This window comes from Liolophura sinensis, chromosome 6 (assembly GCF_032854445.1).
Source record: "Liolophura sinensis isolate JHLJ2023 chromosome 6, CUHK_Ljap_v2, whole genome shotgun sequence".
Classification (NCBI taxonomy): domain Eukaryota; kingdom Metazoa; phylum Mollusca; class Polyplacophora; order Chitonida; family Chitonidae; genus Liolophura; species Liolophura sinensis.
The window spans coordinates 5711080-5736385 of record NC_088300.1 but is presented as its reverse complement, the minus strand read 5'-3'; the positions used below and the strand labels follow the sequence as shown (position 1 = coordinate 5736385).

The window sequence follows — 25306 nt, the reverse complement described above, 5'->3', positions numbered from 1 at the left end:
GTAGCCGAGGGCCATTTCACAAAGTGTTGTGCAGTAGGTCTGTATTATTTATGGCCCACGACAGATGTAAAATTAGTTGATTAACAAGCCATGTAACATTCAACAATGGTATCACAATTTATGTCAGACAGTAGCATACCGTCTCGGCTCAAAATTGCATTCGTCTCACCAACTACATTTTTTGTCGTTCATTTTAGCATTTAATCACCATTTTCTAAATAACAAATATGAGAGTCAGTGCCAAACTCATTATTGATGTCCAAGCTTTGTAGGAATGAGAAGACAGCATCTCAACGAACAACATTTAAAATTCATGTTATATTAATCCCAGATTAAATATTATGATATATACATTTTTTTGGAATTTATTACAGCTGAAGAATTTAAATTTTGCTCCTTCGTCTTTCTCACATACAAGGGACTTTTTTTTCTCTTTAAAAAATACAGTAAAATTACTGAAACGCGGTGTTCAAGCCGAGGTGACATCCGCGATAACTAGGTCAGCAATGCTTTCATCTTAGAAGCCACCGATACAAAACTGAAGCATAAAATCCAGCGACAGTCAAATGCCTAGATCAGTGGTACATATATTTATTTCCATTTGTTTCAGAATTGAGCATGAATCTAGTTGTACAACAATCCTATTGTAATTTTGTAAACATTTAATAGGGGTTAAAATCCCCAGCACAACTCTTCCCCACCTGAGCATCTGCTATCTAGGCTATCTAAACACGGTCGCTGGAGTTCCTTCTAAATGGAACTGTTCCTACAGTTCAAGCAGTGAAGAAATATTCTTCCAGTATGCCTAAACTTCAAAAACAACTTTTATCTGCCATGGGCTACTGCTTAGCTGCTTTCACCTTCGACGTTAGAGAGCTAGAGTAAAAGTGAAATCACCTTGCTCTCTATAATGGAGACATGCTGAAGCTGTCTGTGTCAAAGCTTTTACTCGGTTGAAAAAAATCTAAAAAAAAATGCCTGTTTTAGATACTTTCAATGGACATGAACATTAGTCAGGTGCTGTCTTTCACTTACCACTTTTATTATGTCACCTATATTCAATAATTTTTAACATGATCCCTAGCTGTAAATAAGACACAGGAACACCCCTATCGGCTCAGGAGAGGAAGCCAGCAGGAGCTGGACTTGATCTCTGCAGTATGTTGAATACTTTGAGCAGTGTACATGTGTGTGGTGCGCAATCAGCATGATATATCAATGACTGGCATTATACATTATAGCGAACAGCAAATATTGCAGGTTATGGTGATCCAAAAAACTCAACTTCTAGGAGTCCCTGACCTCAGTACATATCAAAGTTTCTGTTTTCAATCTTTTCCGGTTTCCTCTAATCTACGCTTTAAAAAGTACCTTCTTCCCTTTATATGCCTACATTTTTGGCAAACTACAGTACACGACACTTTTATTTCACCTGAAAATGAGGACTGGAGACACAGCGCGATATCTGACGGAAAAGGGCTTCCATAACTTTCTGAAACTGTTGAGGTTCTATGACGTCTAGGATCTCCTCTGTCTCTCCTAAAAACATCACCTGACAGACAGAAAATATAGTCTATATATCTAATATATATAATATTGACACAGTCACGCATTAAGTACATGTATATGAATGTATCCTATATGTACACAGACTTATTAAAATAACCTACAATATGGTTAATTTATAGGTCCGTTATGATCAACAATAGGTGCATATAATGTAACAGAAATGAATTAACTGGCTACATTACTACACAGAATTAAATCAATGTCAAAGTAAGCAAAGTAATTTTACTGAATATAGTAAACTGCCAATCATTCACTTTATACCATAAGGCCTGTAATAATGGGCAAAGTTGAGTCCATCAACCACCTCATCTTAGCCATGTGAGCATGTCTATTTTCTTATAGGCTTCAATATTCACTCTGAGCACTTTGGTTCCGAGCACACGGAGCTGTGCCTATTTAATTCATCAAGTGCACTGATTACCATATACATACCCAAGAGATGACACACAATTTTGCTTACCTCCTTCTGACTGCATGTCTTTGGCCAAAACTTTAATAACCCTTTAATGACCTACAAACATAACGTGGAATAAACATAAAGGTTAGTAGCAATAATACCCATGTTCCAATTAATTCATGCTGGGTGATCTTTATCCAAGAAACAGATGTATATCACGTCTGATTCTCTTTACGGTAAAATGGCAAGATGGACAAGCAGTTAAAGACTGGACAAAACCTCTCAAATATTTGTTTTATAAACTTTTGGATTCAACGACAACAACATATTAAAGTTATAACTGCTTCAAACAAATGTGATCTTCACATGTTTCCATATCTAGTCATCAAACAGTTACACATTTTTAAGGGGCTGTACCGGCAATAGTAAGCACAGAAGATAACCTGTCTGGCCACTCATACATGTAGGTCTAAAATGAACCACAGGGGTCATGTGACATAGCTGCAAAATAAATACTCCACTGCTACATTAGTTGGAGATACATACCTCTTCCGTAAGTGTAGCATCCTTCTCTAAGAATTGTACCACACAATAGGCCAACTGAAAATTGAAGACAGAACATGTTTTAATTCTAATTCAAATTTTATTCCAAACATTCACAACATTACCACTCCTTACTTCTTAAATAAAAAAAAATACCTTGGGGATACTAGAGCGCTTCAAGCAAAATTCTGCATTTTGCCTCGTATAGAGCAAAATATTGACAGAACAGTCATATGTGTGCGTGTGTGTGTGCCTGTGTGTGTGTATATATATACATACATATATACTTACACACTGTAAGTTTTTTGCTGAAAATTGCTGATTTCAAAAATACTTTCATAATTTATCCAACTTTCATATTAGTAAAAATAAAGAGTAAATGGTAAAGAAAAAGTTTTTAAAATGCTATTTTTTTTGCCAATTTCGAACTTGATTTATCCAAGAGCATAGTTTAGCATTTAAACTATAAAATAGTTCCAAATATTTCCAACATTCACATGATATTTTTTTGAGTGATCATTTAAAGTTAAAACTTTCAAAATGTTCAAAGTCTTGGACATTTTGATCTTTTATTAATATCTTCAAACCCAGAAAAGATATCAAAATGTGTAACACCTTTTCTTCAGCTTAAGTATTCAGCTAGATGAGTGAAAAATTATGTTGAAAAATAAGCCAAATAGAAGTATTCTACCACATGACTATCTCAAAAACAGAAAGGCAGAAAATTACCATCTGAAATGTCTTGATGAGCCTCATATGTGACAAAATTCGTCATTAACTCGTTTGCAAATTTATGGCGTTTAAAATTCACCTTTAATTCAGAGGAATGATAAGAAAAAAAGAGGATCAAAACCTGAAATAAACAAAAAATGGCAAAATTTCACTCGAGAGCTTCTAGTATCCTTAAGCCAAAGTTCTTCTGTATCGATAACATTCAATAGCTCCAGTCTTAAATAAATATCTCTGCGGGGAGACAACTCTTCCAAACCAAGCATCTGATTATAATGAGTCATATGAGTTAATGCATTCTCTGTTTGTGGTATTATTTATTTAGTCTTGCAAGATATATACACAACTGAACAACTATGCATCAGACAAGCGAGAAGAATATCTTATTGACCAGCTTTTAATCAGCCGACGCATTTAAAAGAATTTGCATGCGACAAGCCATAACCCATTTAACTGTACAAGAGCTTAACTATTCTCCACTGCACTGCTGTAAGCATCCTCAGCTGAAGAAACACAGTAGTGGCTACTGACTAAGCAATTACAAAACTGCCTTCTTCGTGCAATGACACGTTCAGAATTACACAGATCACGTGACAAACTGGCATGATTCTGATACTGACTTCGTGTCAGTGATCATGGTAATGAATTATTTATACATGTTAGAAAATAACCTTGTTTAAATAATCTTCTATGTAATGTTCTTTGTCTCAGACACAAAATAACCTACATGTACTTTCCATACCTGATGACAGGCTGCATGTCTACGTGTTAATCTTTTCTCAGGAAGCTATTAGTTTGCATTTCTTAAAAGAGAAAACTACCTTCAAATAAATTTACATCAGCAGTAAGACCAAATATAGTTTTCATGACTTTTTTTTGTACAGTTAATCAGACACAAAAAAACACACTGACTTCACATCACAGCGCTGTCCTCAATGTGTTAATTCTAAATTCCTTAAACAGTGCTGTCTTCAATGGATCAATTCTCACTTTATAACACAGTACAACCCTCAATGTGTCAGTTCTAACTTCATCACACAGTGCTGTCCTCAACATATCAATTCCAATTTTGCATCACAGTGCTACCCTCCATGTGTTCGTTCTAATTTCATCACACAATGTTGTCCCCAACATATCAATTCCATTTTTGCATCACATTGCAGCCCTCCATGTGTTCGTTCTAATTTCATCACACAATGTTGTCCTCAACATATCAATTCCATTTTTGCATCACAGTGCTACCCTCATGTGTTCATTTCTAATTTCATCACACAATGTTGTCCCAACATATCAATTCATTTTTGCATCACATTGCAGCCCTCCATGTGTTCGTTCTAATTTCATCACACAATGTTGTCCTCAACATATCAATTCCAATTTTGCATCACATTGCAAGCCCTCCATGTGTTCATTCTAATTTCATCACACAATGTTGTCCCCAACATATCATTCCATTTTTGCATCACATTGCAGCCCTCCATGTGTTCGTTCTAATTTCATCACACAATGTTGTCCTCAACATATCAATTCAATTTTGCATCACAGTGCTACCCTCCATATGTCAGTTCTAACTTCACATCATACTGGCGTCCTCAATGACAAAATCTAGATTTTTCTTACCTGTGCATGGTATAGGCTGAGACTCCGGGCTTGTGAAGGGGTATTAGAACTTTGATAAGAAACTGCTTATGTTCAGTCTTCAGTGGTAAAGCAAATCCATTAATGATGCTGAAGACAACAAAATGTTAAACAAGGTTTTTAACTGGTGACGTGTTATTTTCACCACATGAATACACCTCCACACACTCTAAATTATCTAAAAATTTCGCCCACAAAAGTGCATTTTTAGAGGCAAATTAATGTTACAAAATATTATTTTTGGTGCTGAAACTTACTATTTTCCAGAAATATATCATCCCATGTTCAAAGCAAACCTCAAAACAACTTTCTAAACTCAGTAGAACTTTCACAATCAGGAAAAATGGGCAAGTTAGTCATGGACAAAATTTATGATCATTTAAGGTATTACAAGATGTAGAGGTACGTGTTCACTTGTATTTGTTCATATTCACAAGAGAAACATTTCACATCAAATAGCTTGACCTTGGCATCTGACAAATGTTTGTATCACAAATGATATATCTATGCTGATAGAAGGGGATAGTAACTTATGGCAACAAACAAACAAGCAAGCTTCTGATGAATATCTATACCATCAAAGAATTATTGAGAAAACAATCCTTTGAAAACAAAAACCACAATCTGTATATTCATATTCAACAAAAATAATAGGAAACCCTATAGGTGTTGCTTTCTTAAATATTCAGAAAAATATGTTAATGATCAAATGTAGTCATGTTAATATGACTCAAATTCAACAAAACTGATGTTTCAGGCACTTCGGCACTTGTTTTGGTCTATTAGACCAAAGGTTACAGAAACCATGTGGGTTCCAATTATAAAACAACTTAAAATAACTGGATAAAGCATACACAGCCTGGAGATGAGAAAATAAGGGTAAAAAAAGATAATCTTAAATAATGCTAGAGGTGCACAGTACTGCTCAACTCCTCATTTTATGAAACTGACAGGAAACAGCATAAGGAAACAAGCTTCTGGTCTCCATTTGCCATTCAAAATAACGCTGATTAAATGCACCTTACAATGTACAATGTACATGACAACAGAATGTTCACATCTAACCTTGTACAATAGAAAACCTAGCACAGGCATTTCTTTTACCAACAGGTTGAGATGCAAATTCTTTGATATAATTTTGATGTTCAAACTCTTTAGAAAAATGAGGGACTACAAATCAGACCTTGTTTGAAGTTGTTTTTCCACATCTGTTTTGAATGGTGTTAACAAGAGTTCCACATGGCCACATTTACAACCTACATATATTCACTTAACCCACATCAGGTTAAAACCCGGTGTTGCTTAGGAAATTACACATTGCTCTCAGAATAACACTACCACGCCTTTCCATGGAAATATATAGTAATGTGAGGAAGCAAGAGGCATACCTTGGGATATCATACCCAGCCTGTTACAAGACACTTTAACCAGGATGTACAGGTAGGAAAGCCTAAATCAATATACATGCATGTAAGGTTGAAGTTTATTATTGGATTGTGTCCATATACCTCATCTTTTCATATAAATCTGAATGGTTTTAATGCAGCAGAATTTTCACAATGAAACCATGCAGAAAAATAAAGTGTGCGTGAGCATGTTCAAATCAATAAAATTCTCGGAGAAAAACTCTAATATTGCCTTCAATACAGACTAACATTACCAATCAATGGCAACAGGCTAAGAAAACGTAACAGTGCCACACCAGCCATAGGATCAATCCAGCCACTTGGGCTATATGCACATGTATAGGACAGGAATGAGAATACAGGTAAAATACACCTACATTGTACTATAGCATGGACCTGTCTGCCACACAAGCTGCTTCACTTCGAGACTACAGTGTGAGAAGGTGAAATGAAAGCTAGCACCTCACCACTAATGATTTGATAGATTTCTTGGCTCTGTACACAAAATCTCTGGATTTTGTCCACTACTGAGATTATGGGGTATATGTTACACTGGCTTACGTCCATAATTAACTACAGCCTACAATGTGGTAAACATATGAACAGCATTAGCGTTGGCTCATGAGAGCAGAAAGCTGAAGTGATCCTGACCCTGAAATACAGTTAAAAATGTCCAAGGACAGAATTCTGACACTGCTTTTTACATTACCTATTTTCAGGATACCCACCTGCCTAAAATTTCCAGTAATTCCCCAACCCCATTGAACTGTTCTGTTTCATATATGAACCTGGAAAGGACATACAGGAAAACTCACATGATGCTGTTCAAAAAAAGCAACGTAAGGACAACAAGGTTTTTCATGGCTACATATTTCATATCATTTTACTCAATCCAGGGTTTGGGAATAAAGACACAGTATCAAGAATTAATGGCGCAAGTGTCGCAAAGGTTAATAAAGTTCAAATCTAATAAACAGTGGCATAAAACAGTCTCTACAGTTAACATGACCTGGGCTTTAAGTTGACAAGATGTAGCACAGCACAGTAGTTACAGCAAACAAGACAGCTTGTTTCAGCTGACAAGATTATTTGGTACAGTTTACAAATGCATGATAAAATAGCTCAGTCAACATGACCACTGGTTACACTGAATGAACAGAACAGACACAGTAGATACAGTGAACATGATCAATAATTACACTGACAGAAACTTGGAGTGACATGGTAGATACAATGAACATGACCACTGACAGGTCCATGACAGGACACGTAAATACCGGTACAGTGAACATGATCACTGACAGGTCCGTGACACGACACAGTAGATACAAAGAACATGACCACTGACAGGTCCCTGACCACTGATAGGTCCGTGACACGACACAGTAGATACAATGAACATGACCACTGACAGGTCCATGACATGACACGTAAATACCGGTACAGTGAACATGACCACTGACAGGTCCATGACACGACACAGTAGATACAGTGAACATGACCACTGACAGGTCCGTGACATGACACAGTAGATACAGTGAACATGACCACTGACAGGTCCCTGACATGACACAGCAGATACAGTGAACATGACCACTGACAGGTCCGTGACACGACACAGTAGATACAGTGAACAGGACCACTGACAGGTCCCTGACATGGCACAGTATATACAGTGAACATGACCACTGACAGGTCCGTGACACGACACAGTAGATACAGTAAACATGACCACTGACAGGTCCATGACACGACACAGTAGATACAGTGAACATGACCACTGACAGGTCCGTGACACGACACAGTAGATACAGTAAACATGACCACTGACAGGTCCGTGACAGGACACTAGACACCAGTACACTGAACATGATCACTGACAGGTCTGTGACACGACACAGTAGATACAGTGAACATGACCACTGACAGGTCCCTGACCACTGATAGGTCCGTGACACGACACAGTAGATACAATGAACATGACCACTGACAGGTCCATGACATGACACGTAAATACCGGTACAGTGAACATGACCACTGACAGGTCTGTGACACGACACAGTAGATACAGTGAACATGATCACTGACAGGTCCCTGACATGACACATAGACACCAGTACAGTGAACATGACCACTGACAGGTCTGTGACACGACACAGCAGATACAGTAAACATGACCACTGACAGGTCTGTGACACGACACAGCAGATACAGTGAACATGACCACTGACAGGTCCGTGACAGGACATGCAGATAAAGTGAACATGACCACGGACAGGTCCATGACACAACACAGTAGATACAGGGAACATGACCACTGACAGGTCCATGACACGACACAGTAGATACAGTGAACATGACCACTGACAGGTCCATGACACGACACAGTAGATACAGTAAACATGACCACTGACAGGTCCATGACACGACACAGTAGATACAGTGAACATGACCACTGACAGGTCCATGACACGACACAGTAGATACAGTAAACATGACCACTGACAGGTCTGTGACACGACACAGTAGATACAGTGAACATGACCACTGACAGGTCCATGACATGACACAGTAGATACAGTGAGCATCACCACTGACAGGTCCGTGACACGACACAGTAGATACAGTGAACATGATCACTGACAGGTCCCTGACATGACACATAGACACCGGAACAGTGAACATGACCACTGACAGGTCCGTGACATGACACAGTAAATACAAAGAACATGACCACTGACAGGTCCATGACACGACACAGTAGATACAGTAAACATGACCACTGACAGGTCCGTGACACGACACAGTAGATACAGTGAACATGATCACTGACAGGTCCCTAACATGACACAGTAGATACAGTGAACAAGACCACTGACAGGTCCGTGACATGACACGCAGATACCAGTACAGTGAACATGACCACTGACAGTCCCTGACATGCCACATAGATACCGGTACAGTGAACATGACCACTGACAGGTCCATGACATGACACAGTAGATACAGTGAGCATCACCACTGACAGGTCCGTCACACGACACAGTAGATACAGTGAACATGACCACTGACAGGTCCGTGACAGGACATGCAGATAAAATGAACATGACCACTGACAGGTCCATGACAGGACATGCAGATAAAGTGAACATGACCACTGACAGGTCCATGACACGACACAGTAGATACAGTGAGCATCACCACTGACAGGTCCCTGACATGACACAGTAGATACAGTGAACATGACCACTGACAGGTCCGTGACAGGACATGCAGATAAAGTGAACATGACCACTGACAGGTCCGTGACAGGACATACAGATAAAGTGAACATGACCACGGACAGGTCCATGACACAACACAGTAGATACAGGGAACATGACCACTGACAGGTCCATGACACGACACAGTAGATACAGTGAACATGACCACTGACAGGTCAGTGACACGACACAGTAGATACAGTGAACATGACCAACGATTACACTGACAGAACAGTAGAATGACAACAGATACAGTTAACATGACCAATGGTTACACTAACGGGGCTGTGGCATGACACAGTAGATACAGCAAATATGACCACTGGTTACAACTGATAGGACAAACTCACACATGTCCATCTTCAACTAACACACATGCAGACGCTAGCAATACAAAACAAATATTAAAACAGTGAACAATGAAACAAGTAAGAAAATCACTTGACTTACCTAAGGAAAATATTGTTTATTTGTTTCCTGATAAAAGCCCTGAGACCTAAAAACTTGCCATAGATTCTATGGAGAACTGTCTTTAGAAAATCTCTCTCCCTTGGATCTTCACTGTCGAACAAATCCAGTAGCTGAAAGTAAATAACCAACAATCCACACATCAATAATGGGCAAGGAAAGTCTTTGTCAATCAATAACTGGTGCTTACCACCACATATATATGTGTTAACACATTCCCACAGTGCAATTTGTCGCAATGACTCCTGGAGTTCAAACAGCCAACAGAAACAAGGACAAATGCTATTTCATATGATTTGTGCCATTCTACATTATACGACTGTTACCATTTTCACATCATGTGAATGCAACTAATCACTTTCACTTAACTAGTCAAATTTGATGATATGAAAAGACAAATTACACCAGGGTAAATGTGGCTCTAAACATAGTTAACCAGTGAAAGAGACATTGCTGAGAAGTGGCTCATCAATATGAATAAAAATACTATTATTCTTCAACATCGCTTACAAATGGCATGTACCGGTACATATTCGACAACATTGTTCTCTCTAGAATAAATGACTTACGTTACTTATACACCATCAAACCAGGATTTCTAGATGTATTGTATGATGTTGTGCAGGTAGGAATGTATTAAAATGTTTTAAGTTCACTACATATGTATTATGAAGTCACTCTACTGAGATCAGTTGGAAACATCATCAAACTAAATTTTTCTTTTTCAACTTCATGACATCTGGTCGGGAAATATCTCAAATATAATACTATAAGTGATATTTGATATGAAATAAAACTCTGACTTATTGAAGGAAATCCTGACATCAGGGATAATGTCAAAAGGAACTGTTACTTACAACACAGTGCCTTGTAAAAGCCTAACATTAACGTATAAAACTACATCCTTGGGCAGACCAGGTGTTTACTACAATTGCATGTTGGTGAGCTTTAATCTTCATCAAAAATGCACACAGGACTGTAAATGTTCTAAGCTGACATTTGAAATTGTCGGGGGATCCGTCAGGTGTTTCGCAAGTCAGGGTAAACTGTTCTCCTCCAGTCAAAGGCTGAGATGCGAGGTTACACAACCTTGAACTTTATCCAAACCTGACTCCATGTATACCGGAGGCCAGCATTACTGCACGAAAACCAAAGCATGACAGACAGACCTAAACTAATATCCCCCGCTTTTTACCAAAGTGCAGGATAAGAATCAATCTTGTGGCCGTGAGATTTGAACTCATGGATTTTAAAACATCACTGCGTAGACAAGCTACTGGCACACATTTTGAAAACCAGAGCTTGAGGAAAAGTGGAATCCATACATGTGGCCGTCATCATGGAGAAACCATCCAAGATTATCCACTGCAGACAACTTCAATAAAGTGTGAGGCCAGCAAACTGAAGGCAGGTAGAGAACATCTGGTTTCCAATAAACTGTATTTTCTTGATTCTCGCTCTGAAGCCCCTTCACTGTGGAGGTTCATGGCAATTAAGTTTGTGAATGCTGGCACAGGTCAACATACAGGAAACACTGCTAACCAAAACCTTCACCGAGCTTCTCAACAACAGACGACACAACAGCTACATGTACATAATACAATGCTTAATTATCAAACGGAGAAATTGTATAGCAGTGTGTATTTTTGTACTCATAGTCATCACCAAGAAATAGAAATTGGTAGAACTGGCATCCTATTATAAAGACACATACCTCTATTCCATTTGAACACATGCATATGGTATGTATTTTAGAAATTAGCTAAGCTGTAAAGAAAACTTAATCAGTTTTCAAAATAAATATACATGTAAACATATGAGAAATTTACACAAAACCCTTATGTGAGTGGGTGTCTTATTTACTGGGCTAGTAATGCTGCCCAGTTGGACAACTTCACAGCTGATGATGTATGTTATTTGCAACTTGCTTATCAACAAAGCAAAATACAAGATACATGTACATGTACATGAGGACAATGAACATGTTACATACATGTACTGTACATGTACAGATGCAGATGTGCCTGTGTTGTGCATGTGGCCATACATCACCAGCAGACATATGTGTCAGGAGCCTTTGTAACGCGCCTTCGGGTGAATGTCTCTTGATCAAGCTTGACTGTAAGGAAGCTAATGCAGTTACTGGTACTACGTAGCGGCCCTCCAGTGTTAGCTCACCGCAGGCCTCTTAAGTATAGGTAGTGAATGGAGGTGATAGCCCAACTGCTTCTGCAGGGAGCCCATCTATGGGCATTAATAACAACAGTGCCCAACAAGGCTGAAACATTGACACTGGTTACATGACAATATTGCCCCTGAAAGCTTTCACAATGGATAGGTTGGTGGCCAAATGCTGGTACAGAAGGAGCACACTTGTGGACAGAATAGAGACAATACAGTTTGAACAGATACATTAGTCTAACACCATGCTTTAAATAAATCTTGTGCAGTATTTTTAAGTGGATCATTTGAGAAAACGTTGACCATGCTACATGTATCTTCTTGAGTACTGTGTACAGTGCTAAAGCACTACCATATAACACTCCTGCTGTGGCTGGAGTAGAAGAGCTCTGCCAACAAAACAGGCATCCAGGCTGCCATCAGCTAGGCTAATTCACTGAGCAGACAAACTCTGTCAGAACCATTTGTTACTCTGATTTCCTGCTTAGATGCCTCCCAGGAATAAGTTATCCTGTAGGCCTAATTCCGTCATGGGCCTAAGAGTTAATTACTGGCAATTACAATCTGTTTTCTTGCTCAATGCATCCCCTGTGCTGAGATGTACTGACGTTGTGCTGCCCCAGAAAGAACGTCCCAGGCTGTTGATTACATTTGTTCAGTTGGCCCACCACTCAAGAGCCTATCTGATAAAATGAACCCTCCTAGACTTGAAATTCTTCACAAAAATACAAAGAAAGCCAATGAGCTGATGTAGGGCTTGCTTGTGGAATCGATAAGATAGGTGTCCCAGTGAACCTGGGTCATTCTGCCAGCTGGTGTAAGGGCCTTCAACTCACTTCCCTCAGACGTCATAAGCGGTCATCAAGATTGACATGTAATATCTGTCAATAGACCATTATTCATGCAGGTGTTCTTACACTTGATAACTATCTTCACACTGATTTCACATTGTCTCTACTGCATTGATTCACGTCCTCATACAAATGAAGGTGCAGCAGACTATTAACCACTGAAAAGCAGAGAGTGGCTTTGGTCAGTTGAGAAAAGAAAACTAAAGTTACCTGAATACGTAATTTGTCATAATCAGGCTGGTCAACAAGCCCTATCATATATGATGTAACCTGAACAACATAACGAGCATATAACCAACAGAATGCCCAGGGTGAAATAGCATGTATCATCTGTTGAACTACAAGTATATTTTTCTTTTTTATGCAACTTCTCTGCAAGATTGCAGTGAGAGGCGAGGCTGGGTGCTGTACGGTGATAGAGGGGAGGATAGACAGATCCTTCCACCAGCAAGAACACAGACATCAACAGAAAAAAAAAACACACCAACTGTCAGGAGATACTTGTACAACTAGCACAAACTTACCTGAAGGACAAACTTCTGGTCTATGTATTTTTTTGACAGACTGGGCTGAAAATCAGGCGACTCTAAAAACCTCAGGAAAAATTCATAAACAAGCTGAAAAAAAGGAGAAACTCTAATCATAAAGACTGGAGAAACTGTGAACATTTATAACCTAACATGTACATGTACATGAAGCTCCCAGCATCACTCTGCAGGTACAAGAGCCTTTAAAGTATAACAAATATATTTAAATGCTAGTCTAAGATTTATTTATTTGATTGGTGTTTTATGCCATACTCCAGAATATTTCACTTATGCCACGGCGGCCAGCATTATGATGGGAGGAAACCAGGCAGAGCCCGGAGGAAACCCATGACCATTTGCAGGTTGCTGCAGATCTTCGCCTGTCTAAGACAAGGTCCAGAAATCATTGGATCATGTACATATGCAGGGAGTACACGAGAGTGGAGGCCGCACAAGGTGAAAAAGTACATCTAGCATTATCACATGTTTTCAAGACAAGATGATAGAGCCCGAGCCATCAAAATGAAAAGACAAAAATTAAGAATTCAAGGTTGAATATACAGGGAATGAGGACATAAAAGTAATGTGAGCCATTCACATTCTTGACACCTGTAAAGGTGAACGTATGACATGACTGACCTGTAAATGTGGCCATGAGGCCTCCAGCGTGGGGTCATCCTCCTCAGGGTCAAAGTCAGGGTTATCATTAGGTGGAAGTGACCGAAATATATTACATGCAATCTGAAAGAAGAAAAAATAAACAACATACATAGAAGCTACACAGTGGAGTTAAACGGTTCGATGGTATGCATCCACTATTTTAACCTCTTCATTTCCTTTAGCATAATTTCCTTCTAATTTGCACCATCTCATGCATAACTGATAGAGAGTACGATCGCTCGCTAACATTCTTTTAACTTTAATAAACATCACTGCTTAATATTGACTACTTGAAAAAATGTACTGTACACAAACCTGTATTGTACATATACATACATGTACATCAATCATTTGATCACTGGGAACAAAATGAGATAAAATGGTAATACTCAGATCTGTCCTCAATCATGATATGTCCATGTTTAGTAACAATGTCATGATCATATGTGTCAGTCTGAAGTGGGATCTTAAATCATGATGTTAACCCACTTATTCCACTAAAGCAGATAGTTCGATTAGCCTCAGTGATGGCTACCTACCATCTGATCAACTGACCATCACAGTAAATGGGTAATGTTGTACAAGTGCTATTAACCATCCCATCAATACAGCTAGCCCATTATTTGCCTCCCATAACCATGACAAATGGTCAAATCACTGTCTGCCAGGACCTTCTCATACAGACTATCCAAATACCAGTTCCACAACAGATTTGATTTGTTTTCACGTGACTTAAATATGGCTCTTTATACCTTAATATGGCTTGCACATCTACAGTACATGTCACATATCATCATGTGGTTAAGTCTGTCAATAACTTGGAGTTTTAACCCATGCGCTCGTCCACTGGAAGAGGTGAATAATTCTGGAGTATTCTGGCTGTTGTATTGCACAGTCACCCTTTTCCTGATCCATGTACATGTACACACACTGACATAACATGACCACCTAACAGGCCTGCTGTATGCCTGGTCAAGTGCTCACAGCACGGCTGAATTGCCAACTCTTTACATGTACATGTTCTTATATCTGACTATACACCTTCTGTTCACAGGCCACTAGTTGCTAATTTCATGATGGCTTTATACTAATAAAGTGAAAATAGTCCCCTTCAAGAATGATAACTGCATGACCTCAATGATTACTTTCACCTTCAGAGGTCCAACAAACGGTACACCAATCTGCTAACCTGCACCTGTAATTGATATGCATGTAGGTTTGGAAACCAGACATTATCACAATACATCTTGAGTACAATGATGTTTATCTTCCTTTCCATATATACATGTACAATTACTCACATGTAATTCACACAATAAAGAATTCTGTATTCAAAACTCAAAATGACATGGGGAGGGAAGGTTTCTCTATGGTTTAATTGTCCAAGGTGTGAATTCACTTCAGATGATGGACACTTGTTCAACTAGTTTACCCCAAAATCCTGGTTATTCAACTGCAGTTTTACAGGACCTCTGGAGGTAAGTCAGACACACATACATGTAGTTGTAAAGCCCAGTGGTTTCTTTCAAACAATGCAATGTTTCCCTTCACAGCTGTATAAGTACCTGATGGCTGATGTATAACTATTGGTCATTCAATCTCACCACAACAGGAAAACATCATTTTGTAAACATATGTTTGTGGACAAATGGTAATTTTCTATCAGTAACACAGCATCCCTGAAGTCACATTCAAATAGTCGAGTGGCACATGAGAAACATGCAATTTAAAGTATACTTGGTTTAGACAAGCTACAATGGCACCAGTAGCATAATCCATTCTGTGTCGGCTCCATGTAAAAATTATCAACTGACAGTTCCATGGACTTGGGCACTGTAGCCAAGTATGTGACGTTAGTCAGGTTGATGGGTAGAGGGAACAGGAGTGTCCTCAGTGAACCACCACCCATCATCAGGTATCTGACAACTTTTGGACTTTAAGTCGCAGCTAAACCAGCAAGAGTTGGACTTGAAAAAATGACGTTGTAATGTTTCACTTACACAACGGGAGTCGGTTTTAAGGGTGGAGGAAACCAACTACTGACCTCTGTCATCTCACACTAAATTTACATAAATTTGCCCTGAACAAACAAAAAAATTGGGAATTCGAAGTTCTGCATGTCATATTATAAATGCTTTGTTATCGTTCATCAGGCAGAATTTACCTCATGTCTAAAACATTAAAATAGGAACGTAATGCACAGGACTTGGTGAAATCAAGTGGCGAAGCTCCCAGTAGTTATGCTTACGTCTCACTGAATTTTCACTGCAAACAAAGTCACTTTCAAATGGTGATGAGTCTTAAAGGACGTACGTGTGAATGTGTGATTTATTTACTTCGATTCTTCTTTGATGTAATGTTCAAGAATATTTTACAGGGCTTCCACTGGCACTGGACATTGTCACAAATTTATAACTTTTTGAAATGGCAATAAAATCCGAAAATATGTGAATGTTTTCGGCGATAAATTTATTTATTTAAGAAAATGTACAAACATTATTCAAAAACTACATGGTGCAGTTTTCATAGTACCTTTCAGGCGTGAGAGTTTTCTGGGGTTTTTAGCGGATTTTTGTTATTTTTCTGATGAAAACAATCCATTTACTTTCATTTCAAACGGTCAATTAAATTCTTCAGAATATGTACTGTCAGAGAAATGTGTACGAAATCTAGTTTTATACTGCCATACTGTGTTACTCCAATGTATTGATCATAATGCTGCATTTAAATGATCTGAAATTACAAGTTTACTCTGTAACAAAATTTTCAACTAGAGGAAATTACATTTCACTAGGACCCTACACATGTTGATTAAAAAAAGGGCAATTGTTCTAAATGTAGCGTGAAATGAACTCCAGATATAGCTCAAAGAGACCAAACTGATTCTAGCAGCTATACCAAGGCAGACAAAAACAAATTACAGATGGAGACCAACAAGAGTCATACGGATACTGTTCCCATTCAATCAGCTGATGAACACAATAAAAGATTAAGCCAAGACCTCTGAGAAAGTAGGGCTAAAGAAAAAAGTACTGAGTACAAAATCTGATGAGTGTTTAAAGTGACTGGATAAAAAAATACTAATTTTTCAGTATTTCAAAGGATGGCAGTCATACACTGTAGACAATTTTTGAAGCTAGACATTTTGGTTCCTATACTAGGATAATTTTGTGCACACAGTAGCAGAACTTGCAGAAGTAACCAGAATGACCACTTTCAATTCTTCTCTTCTTCACGTGTTTACTTCATGGCAAATATTAGGCATCAGTTTTTTGTTATAGTCTACAGTATCTGAAGACTGACACATCATGGAGAATGCCACATGACCCACAATGAACATTTACTTCTGATTTTGACAGGGCTGTAAATTTACATGTGCACTAGGTGTAGTTTTGAGGGGGAACAGGCATTTACATACAACTTAGGACACATTCATTTCTCTATACTTAATTTTAAGACGAGTATTGTCTATGTTTTCAGCCTGTCCACTCCTTTCTTAGAGCATGGTACAAGTATCAGAAAAAATACCACACCCATCACTTGAAGTGCAACATACATGACTGGTATGCTTAGTACTTCATGCACTCTACAGGTTGGCGATAGAATAGGTCACTGGTGTCCTGATTATAAGACAAAGTTAAACAAATTATACCCATGTGCATAATTAGTTGGGATTCCATGCTCACTAATACGGCTGATTGTTGTCTAGATTCATTAACTAAGGTTCATACACATGTAACCCTTCACAGACAGAATACTCGCACCATCCAACTCTGGCTACTTGTACATGTAATAAGTCTTTCTTCACACTGATTCTACTGATCAAACAGGCCTAGTTTGCAGACCTTTAATCTATCCAGCTTATATGTATATGATATGTATATATGTACATCTCAATCATCATGTACTGCTGGCAACATTGTCTTTTATCACAAACCTGGCATTTGGAAACAAACCATCAAGCCAACTAAACACATGGTATGAAAAGGAAGGCTCTTCATCGAACTAGCAACATGTAAAAGTAGAGTTAAATGTACCTAAGACGATGCTATAAATTTACATACAATCTATACAAGCCTTCAGTTATGTCACTAGCACAATGCAACATCTGACACCATCAACACATCCAAATGTACCCGCAAGATTCAAACATTTCAGAGCATGGTTTCTGTATCCTTGCTCCATTTAATACTAACACGCTGACCTACATATATATGTAAGCTGGTGTCAAGTTTTTGAACAAGCATTTAGGAAAAACTGCAAAAGCAATATGTCCCCTACTACTGTGATAATACATGTCCAGAACTAACAGAACTAAAATGGCCATATCATTATTAAAAATTTACACTCAAAACATAACCTGCAACTTGTCATGTCACTTCTATCAAGTTTAAATTCACAAACAATGAACAATTTGGGAAAAAACATTCAAAATGGCCGTAATTTTTTCCAAATTGGACACAGGAGTCTGAAACTCAACTTGATCTGTAACTTGTTATAGCGGAGCCATGTACCAAGGTTCATTTCAATGCAATGAGCCACTGAGAAACAAGGTCTGGAAAACTGCTCATGTTCAAATATGCTATGGTGAAGCAAAAAGTCAAGTGCCAAGTTCCAATTCAATATGATGAACCAATCTGAAAAAAGCCTGGAAAACTGTCCAAATTTGTACCAAACTGGATACAATTTTGTCAAAATTGGTCTTGGGGTCCAAAACTTTAATCCAATTTGTAGCTTGTTATGGTGAAGCCATGTAGTACATTTTAATTCAATATGATGAACCATACTCAAAATAGGAAAACTAGAGTGACAGACTGACAGACATGCTGTAAACATATAACCGTTGCCTAGAAAAAGCAGTCATATTACCACATGAACAAAACATGTAAGACAACAAGGATAGATAACAATTTCTTAATGGCACATGTTCTTGTACCACATACATCTAGAACAAAATCTGTTTAGCTATGTTTGCATAATACATTTAGGAAGGTTGAGCATGGTAGGCTTATCTGTATTTGTTACATTTATACATGTACCATGTATGTCTACAGTTTGTTCATAAATCTGTATCACTGAGAAGCCCTCAATGTGTAATTTACTGGTAGTGTTGTCTGGGGGGAGAAATAAGGAGTAAATGATGGATGCCGGGTCAGCTAGCCCCTTATAAGCCTTGGGCTGGGTTACTTATGATGACAACGGCACTACTCCTCAGCCCAGCACAATGGCAACGAGAGCTCTCCGCAGCAAGCTTTAGCCTGTCAGCATGGCCAAATGGCTGCCTCTCATTAACAGTAGGGACATCGTGAGAACAGCATTTAACACAGCCTCCATTAAACAAGAGTATGCCCTACAGCTGATTGGCTGATTGATTGGATGGGCCTTCGAGGTTCTGTCCTATGATTACATTATGGTTTACGGTTCTATTTGCAGAAAACTCCCACCCACCCACAAGCACCCCAATTGTCTCGCCTACATGTACCATACACCACTTAATAACTAGCACATCATAACTTGTCAACATGGTCACATGGAAGCCATAGAACTACAAACAATTACACATATATAAATAAGCGCCATAAAATCACAAAATTATTGGCAGAGTTAGTACACTGGTCTCAACTAAATACTTTTAAAAGAAAAAACAACACTAAACAAATGTATGCATGTATCAATAAAGAGCCAAAAATAATGTTACTTTTTATTTTTGTGATGTACATATAAGATAACCAAGATATCACAGTTCAAACTAAACAAAACTGTGCATGTTTTTCTAGCTTGTTCTTTGATTTTGATTATCCCATTACATGTGTGTTTGATTCACAAATTTTTCTTCCTGGTGGAGGGTGTACCACTTATGAACTTACCATGCGCACAACTTCTGGATATGTGGGCTCCGTCAACACCCCCCTTGTGGCTGTGATGTAGTCCACCAATTCGTTCAAACATGCCCGCTTTATTTCTTTGCTCTTGAGATCTGACACTGGGTCCATAAAATCGAACACAACACAACATTGTTGGAGCTTTTTGATAAACAAACTTTGCTGTTCTGTGTTTGGTGTGTCTGAAAAAAGAAATCAAATAAGCATATCAAAATTTTGCTCAACACTTAACACTTGTCAACACTGTTAAAAGACAACCTATCTACACACGTAAGTGTACACACATGTAGTCATACTTACACATCATCCATAACTGAACTTCATTTGAAAACTCCTTTTTAGCTGGACAGTGACATGAAATACTCTTTCACCTAAGATTTGGACTATAAAAAGGTACTTTTTCGAAAGCAATATAAAGGCCTTAAACTGACACTTCCAATGACAGCAAGAAATTAATAAAACTTCTCAACAAACTTTTATTAAAGTAGCCCTCTTAAGTGGATGAATCGATCAGGATCAAGCAAAATCATTAATGTGTTACTTGAAAAAATTGACACATTTATATGGAAGTTATATTATAACTACCCACATTTCACATGAGCATACTCATATAAAATAAACCACTCTTCACTTCTATACTAGAGAAGAATGCATGCACATTCAGATATGCAAGAAAACAAGTTAAAATCACAAATACATGTACTTCAAATATATATGACAGCACCCTTACAGTTGCACCTTTACAGTTAAAAAAAAGTTATCTGAAATGTTTGAAGGACTCATTCTTAGACAAAACCTTCTTTTTGGGCATCCAACCACTTCTTTAACGGTTACACTGTAAACAAGTTACCAGTGTTATTTGTTGTAACATTCATTAAACATTTGTATGAATATCAATTATACCATTAAACTTTTATTCTTGGTTGACAATGTGAGAGCATCCTGCTTCCAGTATTACAAATCATGATTGAACATTCATATACAAGTCCATGGCATCTACTGTACATGTACAATGTATGATCATCTCTTTAGTTATTTGCAAGTAATTCAAGCAATTTTTTATTTAATGGCCATAAGATTTCTTCACGAGACAACTCCACAAACATGTTACAGTTCTAGTTCAGATTATGTACCTGTAGTTGCAGTGTAACTATCCCTTTGACCTTACACAGGAAACTGGCGTTATGCACATGTATATGGTCCCTACCCAGCACATTTTTACTGGCAGCGTCAAACACGATGGCAGAGATGTGTGAGCAGGGAGGAGCTGAAAGCCAGGCTAGTGCAGGCACAGAAACAGTCCAGGAGGCTGGAGAAGTTATCAATGAGAAGAAAATAGCAGGCTGATAATTCTCCACCAATGACTTCGCCAGATCCTAGGAATGCCTGCCACTTGAAACACAGACTGGTGAAGGCTGGCAAACACTGCCACTAGCAGCAGCCAGGCCAAAGACACAACAGCATCTACTGGATTTTACATTCGATCCCCACCTCCATCCCTCAAAAACTAGACCAAATCTTCAACTGATGGTCACAATAAAAAAAATCTTCTCTTGCTCCAGCTCCACACAAACCAAATAGCTGTCCATGTCTTGCTGCCATTTTGTTGGCTAACCGATCAATTATTAACACTGCATTAAAAAATTCATTCATTCATTCATTCTGTATCTACATGTACATTATTTTATTACATAACTCTACAGAATATCTTTCCTAGCAATACAAAATCTCTAGAGTGGGTTTATATACTGGTGTATGTTTTCTGTAAAAGTAGTTACTAATAAATCTGTGTTGTAAAAATCTTTTCATGGACATCTACCGTATGACTAAGCTTCACAATTTCAAGCAGTACATGTAGTTGCATCACATCTTTTCATACTTCAAATATTTTTTCAAATGAATCATATGATATAAATTACATTTATTTGTCATGGAATGACCTTTTCACACACTGTAAATCTTCAACCTTAACGACATCTAAAGAGGTTTTTCAGTGGAATTTATACATATAATTATTTTATGTTTGTATCACTAAAGATGCAAGCTTCAGAAAAATGTACAAATTATTTCTCTGCACCCTATAGTTATCTCAGGATTTTTCAAAATATTGATCGCATAGGTAGTGGAAAAGGTTCAGGAATTAGGGTGATACTAATATAAATCAAATCAATGTTTTTATGGTTTATGATTTTTTCCTTCCCTACACAGCTCCATATATCACAGGCATTCATGCATGATCTCATTAATGGACAGCCAGGTCTGCAGCAGCCTAACATTTTGACCTTCTCCTTATCACAGTCTCTCTTTTATTGAAGCATTATTTACGTAACCATTCTGGTGCACAGTTGTGTTTTGATGGAGTAATGTCAGCAGTAATCAATGAGGAGCCAAGTCAAGTCCTATCAAGGGAATCACACAATCTGAATAATCAATAGCATTTGAAGACATGGCAATATTTTCTCCGGTTTGGACAGATATCCATGATTTCATGTGATAGGAGCGCTCCTACATGAGCATGTATATGTATACATGTGCACCAGACATCAAAGCTCACACAGGTAATAAAATCCGCGTAAGTATAACAGGTACATTTGATGAATTGTCCCCAAGGATACAAAAGTAATAGAGAATAAGTGTCATTGTGATAGACAAAGAGCTGGTACGAATCAGGTAACAGGCTCTCCCGTACACAAGTTTCTTTTGTAAGCCATCAAAGAAAGTCTGAACCAATTACAACACATAAATGTATGTTGTACATGGGTGTCCTTCACTGCTGTACATGTTGGTGCCACTTCATACTTACCATTATTTGTTTATTTATTTAACTGATTAGTGTTAAATGTCATGCATACTCGAGAAGTTTGCACTTGTACAACAGTAGTCAGGTTTAAGGGTGGGACACTTTTTACAGCATTTTTACCTAACCTGTGTGTAACATAATATACATTGCACAGCTCTCAACACTTTGCCATACTCACACACGTACCTGTAGGTAGTAAGGCTGTAATTAGAATTTGGCTTCCCGCCTTTTTGGCAACACTGATGTGTTAGGTTTAAAGACTTTGGGGAAGAAATTCATCATTAGTGTATTCATTTATTTATTTATTTGATTGGTGTTTTATGCCATACTCAAGAATATTTCACTTATACGACAGCGGCCAGCATTATGGTGGGAAGAAACGGGGCAGTGCCCGGGGGAAACCCATGACCATCCGCAAGTTGCTGCTGACCTTCCCATGTACGGCCGGAGAGGAAGCCAGCATGAGCTGGACTTGACAGTCATTGCTTTGGTGAGAGGCTCCTGGGTCATTGCGCTGTGCTAGCGGGCTAACCAACTGAGCCACGGAGGCCCCTTCATCATTAGTGATTGATATTAGGTAGGGATTTTGCATATGACTGTTCATATTAAGTTGTACTTAGTCATCATGGTTACTAGCTTGCAGGTGGGATGATATTTAAAAAGTTATTGAGAATTTACAGTAAAATTAAATGAGTGTGGTTTCATAGCAATTAAATGATGTTTAGTTATAAAAGTAGAGGTAGTAGGCTTTTCATATTTTGCATACCTCTAGAGTATAAATAGTAGAATAAGTAGCAGTTAAATGTTCTTACATGTACCTTTTAGACTGTCTTTAAATGCAGTGTTTCCAATGTTTTGAATACACAAATCTTAGTTAAGTCACGTGCTGAGTAGACACCCACAGCTGGGTAATTAAATGCTTTCTCTAAGGTCCTCGCTGGGGCTGCCCTAAGTCCAGCCCTAAAGTGAAGTGAGAGTGAGGAGTTAGTCACCATCTTGGACAGTCAGCCTGGCTGCTCACCCAGATGGCAGCAATACGTATCACTGATATGTATATATATATCACTCTGATTTTGTGTTTGGGTCAGTTATTTACCTACAACCTAGCATCTCCTATTGTTAGTGATAGCTAACCTGTTGCCTCACCCCCAAGCAAGCTTACATGTACATGGGTGCCATTTTAATCACTTAGATGTACAATGTATTTCATACAAGAGACATGACTCACACACATGTACATATATGTATAATACATTTACAGTTTTATTTGGCCTCAGGCAAACAGATTCTCTAAAAAATTCTTAATACACATCCTTCTATTCCATGGCCAGAGATTCACATAACTGGATTGTATCTATAAAACAGTTCGAGCCACTTTGCATGAGTTTTCAACAAGAATCTTTTTCTCCAAATGGAACCAAGTTAAAACCTATAAAGAGCTCTCAAACACACAAACATCTCTGTACTAAGCTTCATGGGAGTTGATTACAAAATAAATCAGTCTATGTCATGTACTGTTCCTGGAAATTAGTCAACTAAAAATATGCTTCAACTTTGAATATGTAAGCATGCAACAACACATACCACAAGGAATCTGCTCAATAACTGTTCAGCCACAATAACACCTGTATACCGTACATGTGCATACAGTGCATGTACTAGGAGTCCTTGTATTAAATAGGTGGATTCTGATTACTTGTTGAGACACCACTGAATTACAACTATCAAGAGTTACCTCCCTTTACTTATCTTTATTGTTTATCAACAGTATATCCAATATGCCCATTGAAGTGTGTCAAATACAGTGTTAGCTTTACCAGATACAGCAATAGGAAATAAATCCAGATCCTTACTCTGACATACACTGTAACGCTACAGGAAATGTCCCTGGTAACCTGTCCATGTTATATGGTGTTTTATGAGGGATTGTACAGTATGAGATGTGTGCGATCACAGTGAGTCTGCATAAGAAAGTTTCTCTGCCCTGGTCTCAGCATCAGGCAATATGCCCAAGCAGATAGGCCATACTAAAATAACATAGCAACTCCTATATTTCAGGCTTTATGCTGAGTGCATGATTTCCTGCAGCTATTAATAGCTGACAACGTCTAGGTGTACATGTATATAGCTGTGAGGGCAGCCTTCTCCAACCATACATTGTACAAGCCTCAGTTATACACACGTACAGTTGGCCAAGGCTTGTCCATTGCTGGTGCTGCCTTATGCTAGCTTGTCATCAAGTAAGAGTAAATATAATTGGCGAATAGAGCTGCAGAGCCACTTCAGTGCAGACACTTGTCTTATATATAACAGAACAATGGTCATCTTTCATTCCAGCATTAAACCCTGGTAATAATTCCAGCTGTGATCTGTACAGTAATACAGCATGATG

General features: G+C 38.3%; 1 protein-coding gene across 1 annotated transcript in view; it reads right to left on the bottom strand.

The window, feature by feature from the left end:
* The window catches only part of LOC135469247 (serine/threonine-protein phosphatase 2A 56 kDa regulatory subunit epsilon isoform-like), a 51383-nt gene that overhangs the window by 5052 nt on the left and 21025 nt on the right, over positions 1-25306 (bottom strand). Inside the window, 10 exon segments of the mRNA XM_064747844.1 lie at positions 1433-1552; positions 2030-2080; positions 2513-2566; positions 4859-4887; positions 4890-4966; positions 7011-7070; positions 9996-10126; positions 13570-13662; positions 14212-14313; positions 20100-20296. Of these exon segments, the coding sequence (XP_064603914.1) occupies positions 1433-1552; positions 2030-2080; positions 2513-2566; positions 4859-4887; positions 4890-4966; positions 7011-7070; positions 9996-10126; positions 13570-13662; positions 14212-14313; positions 20100-20296 (914 nt within the window).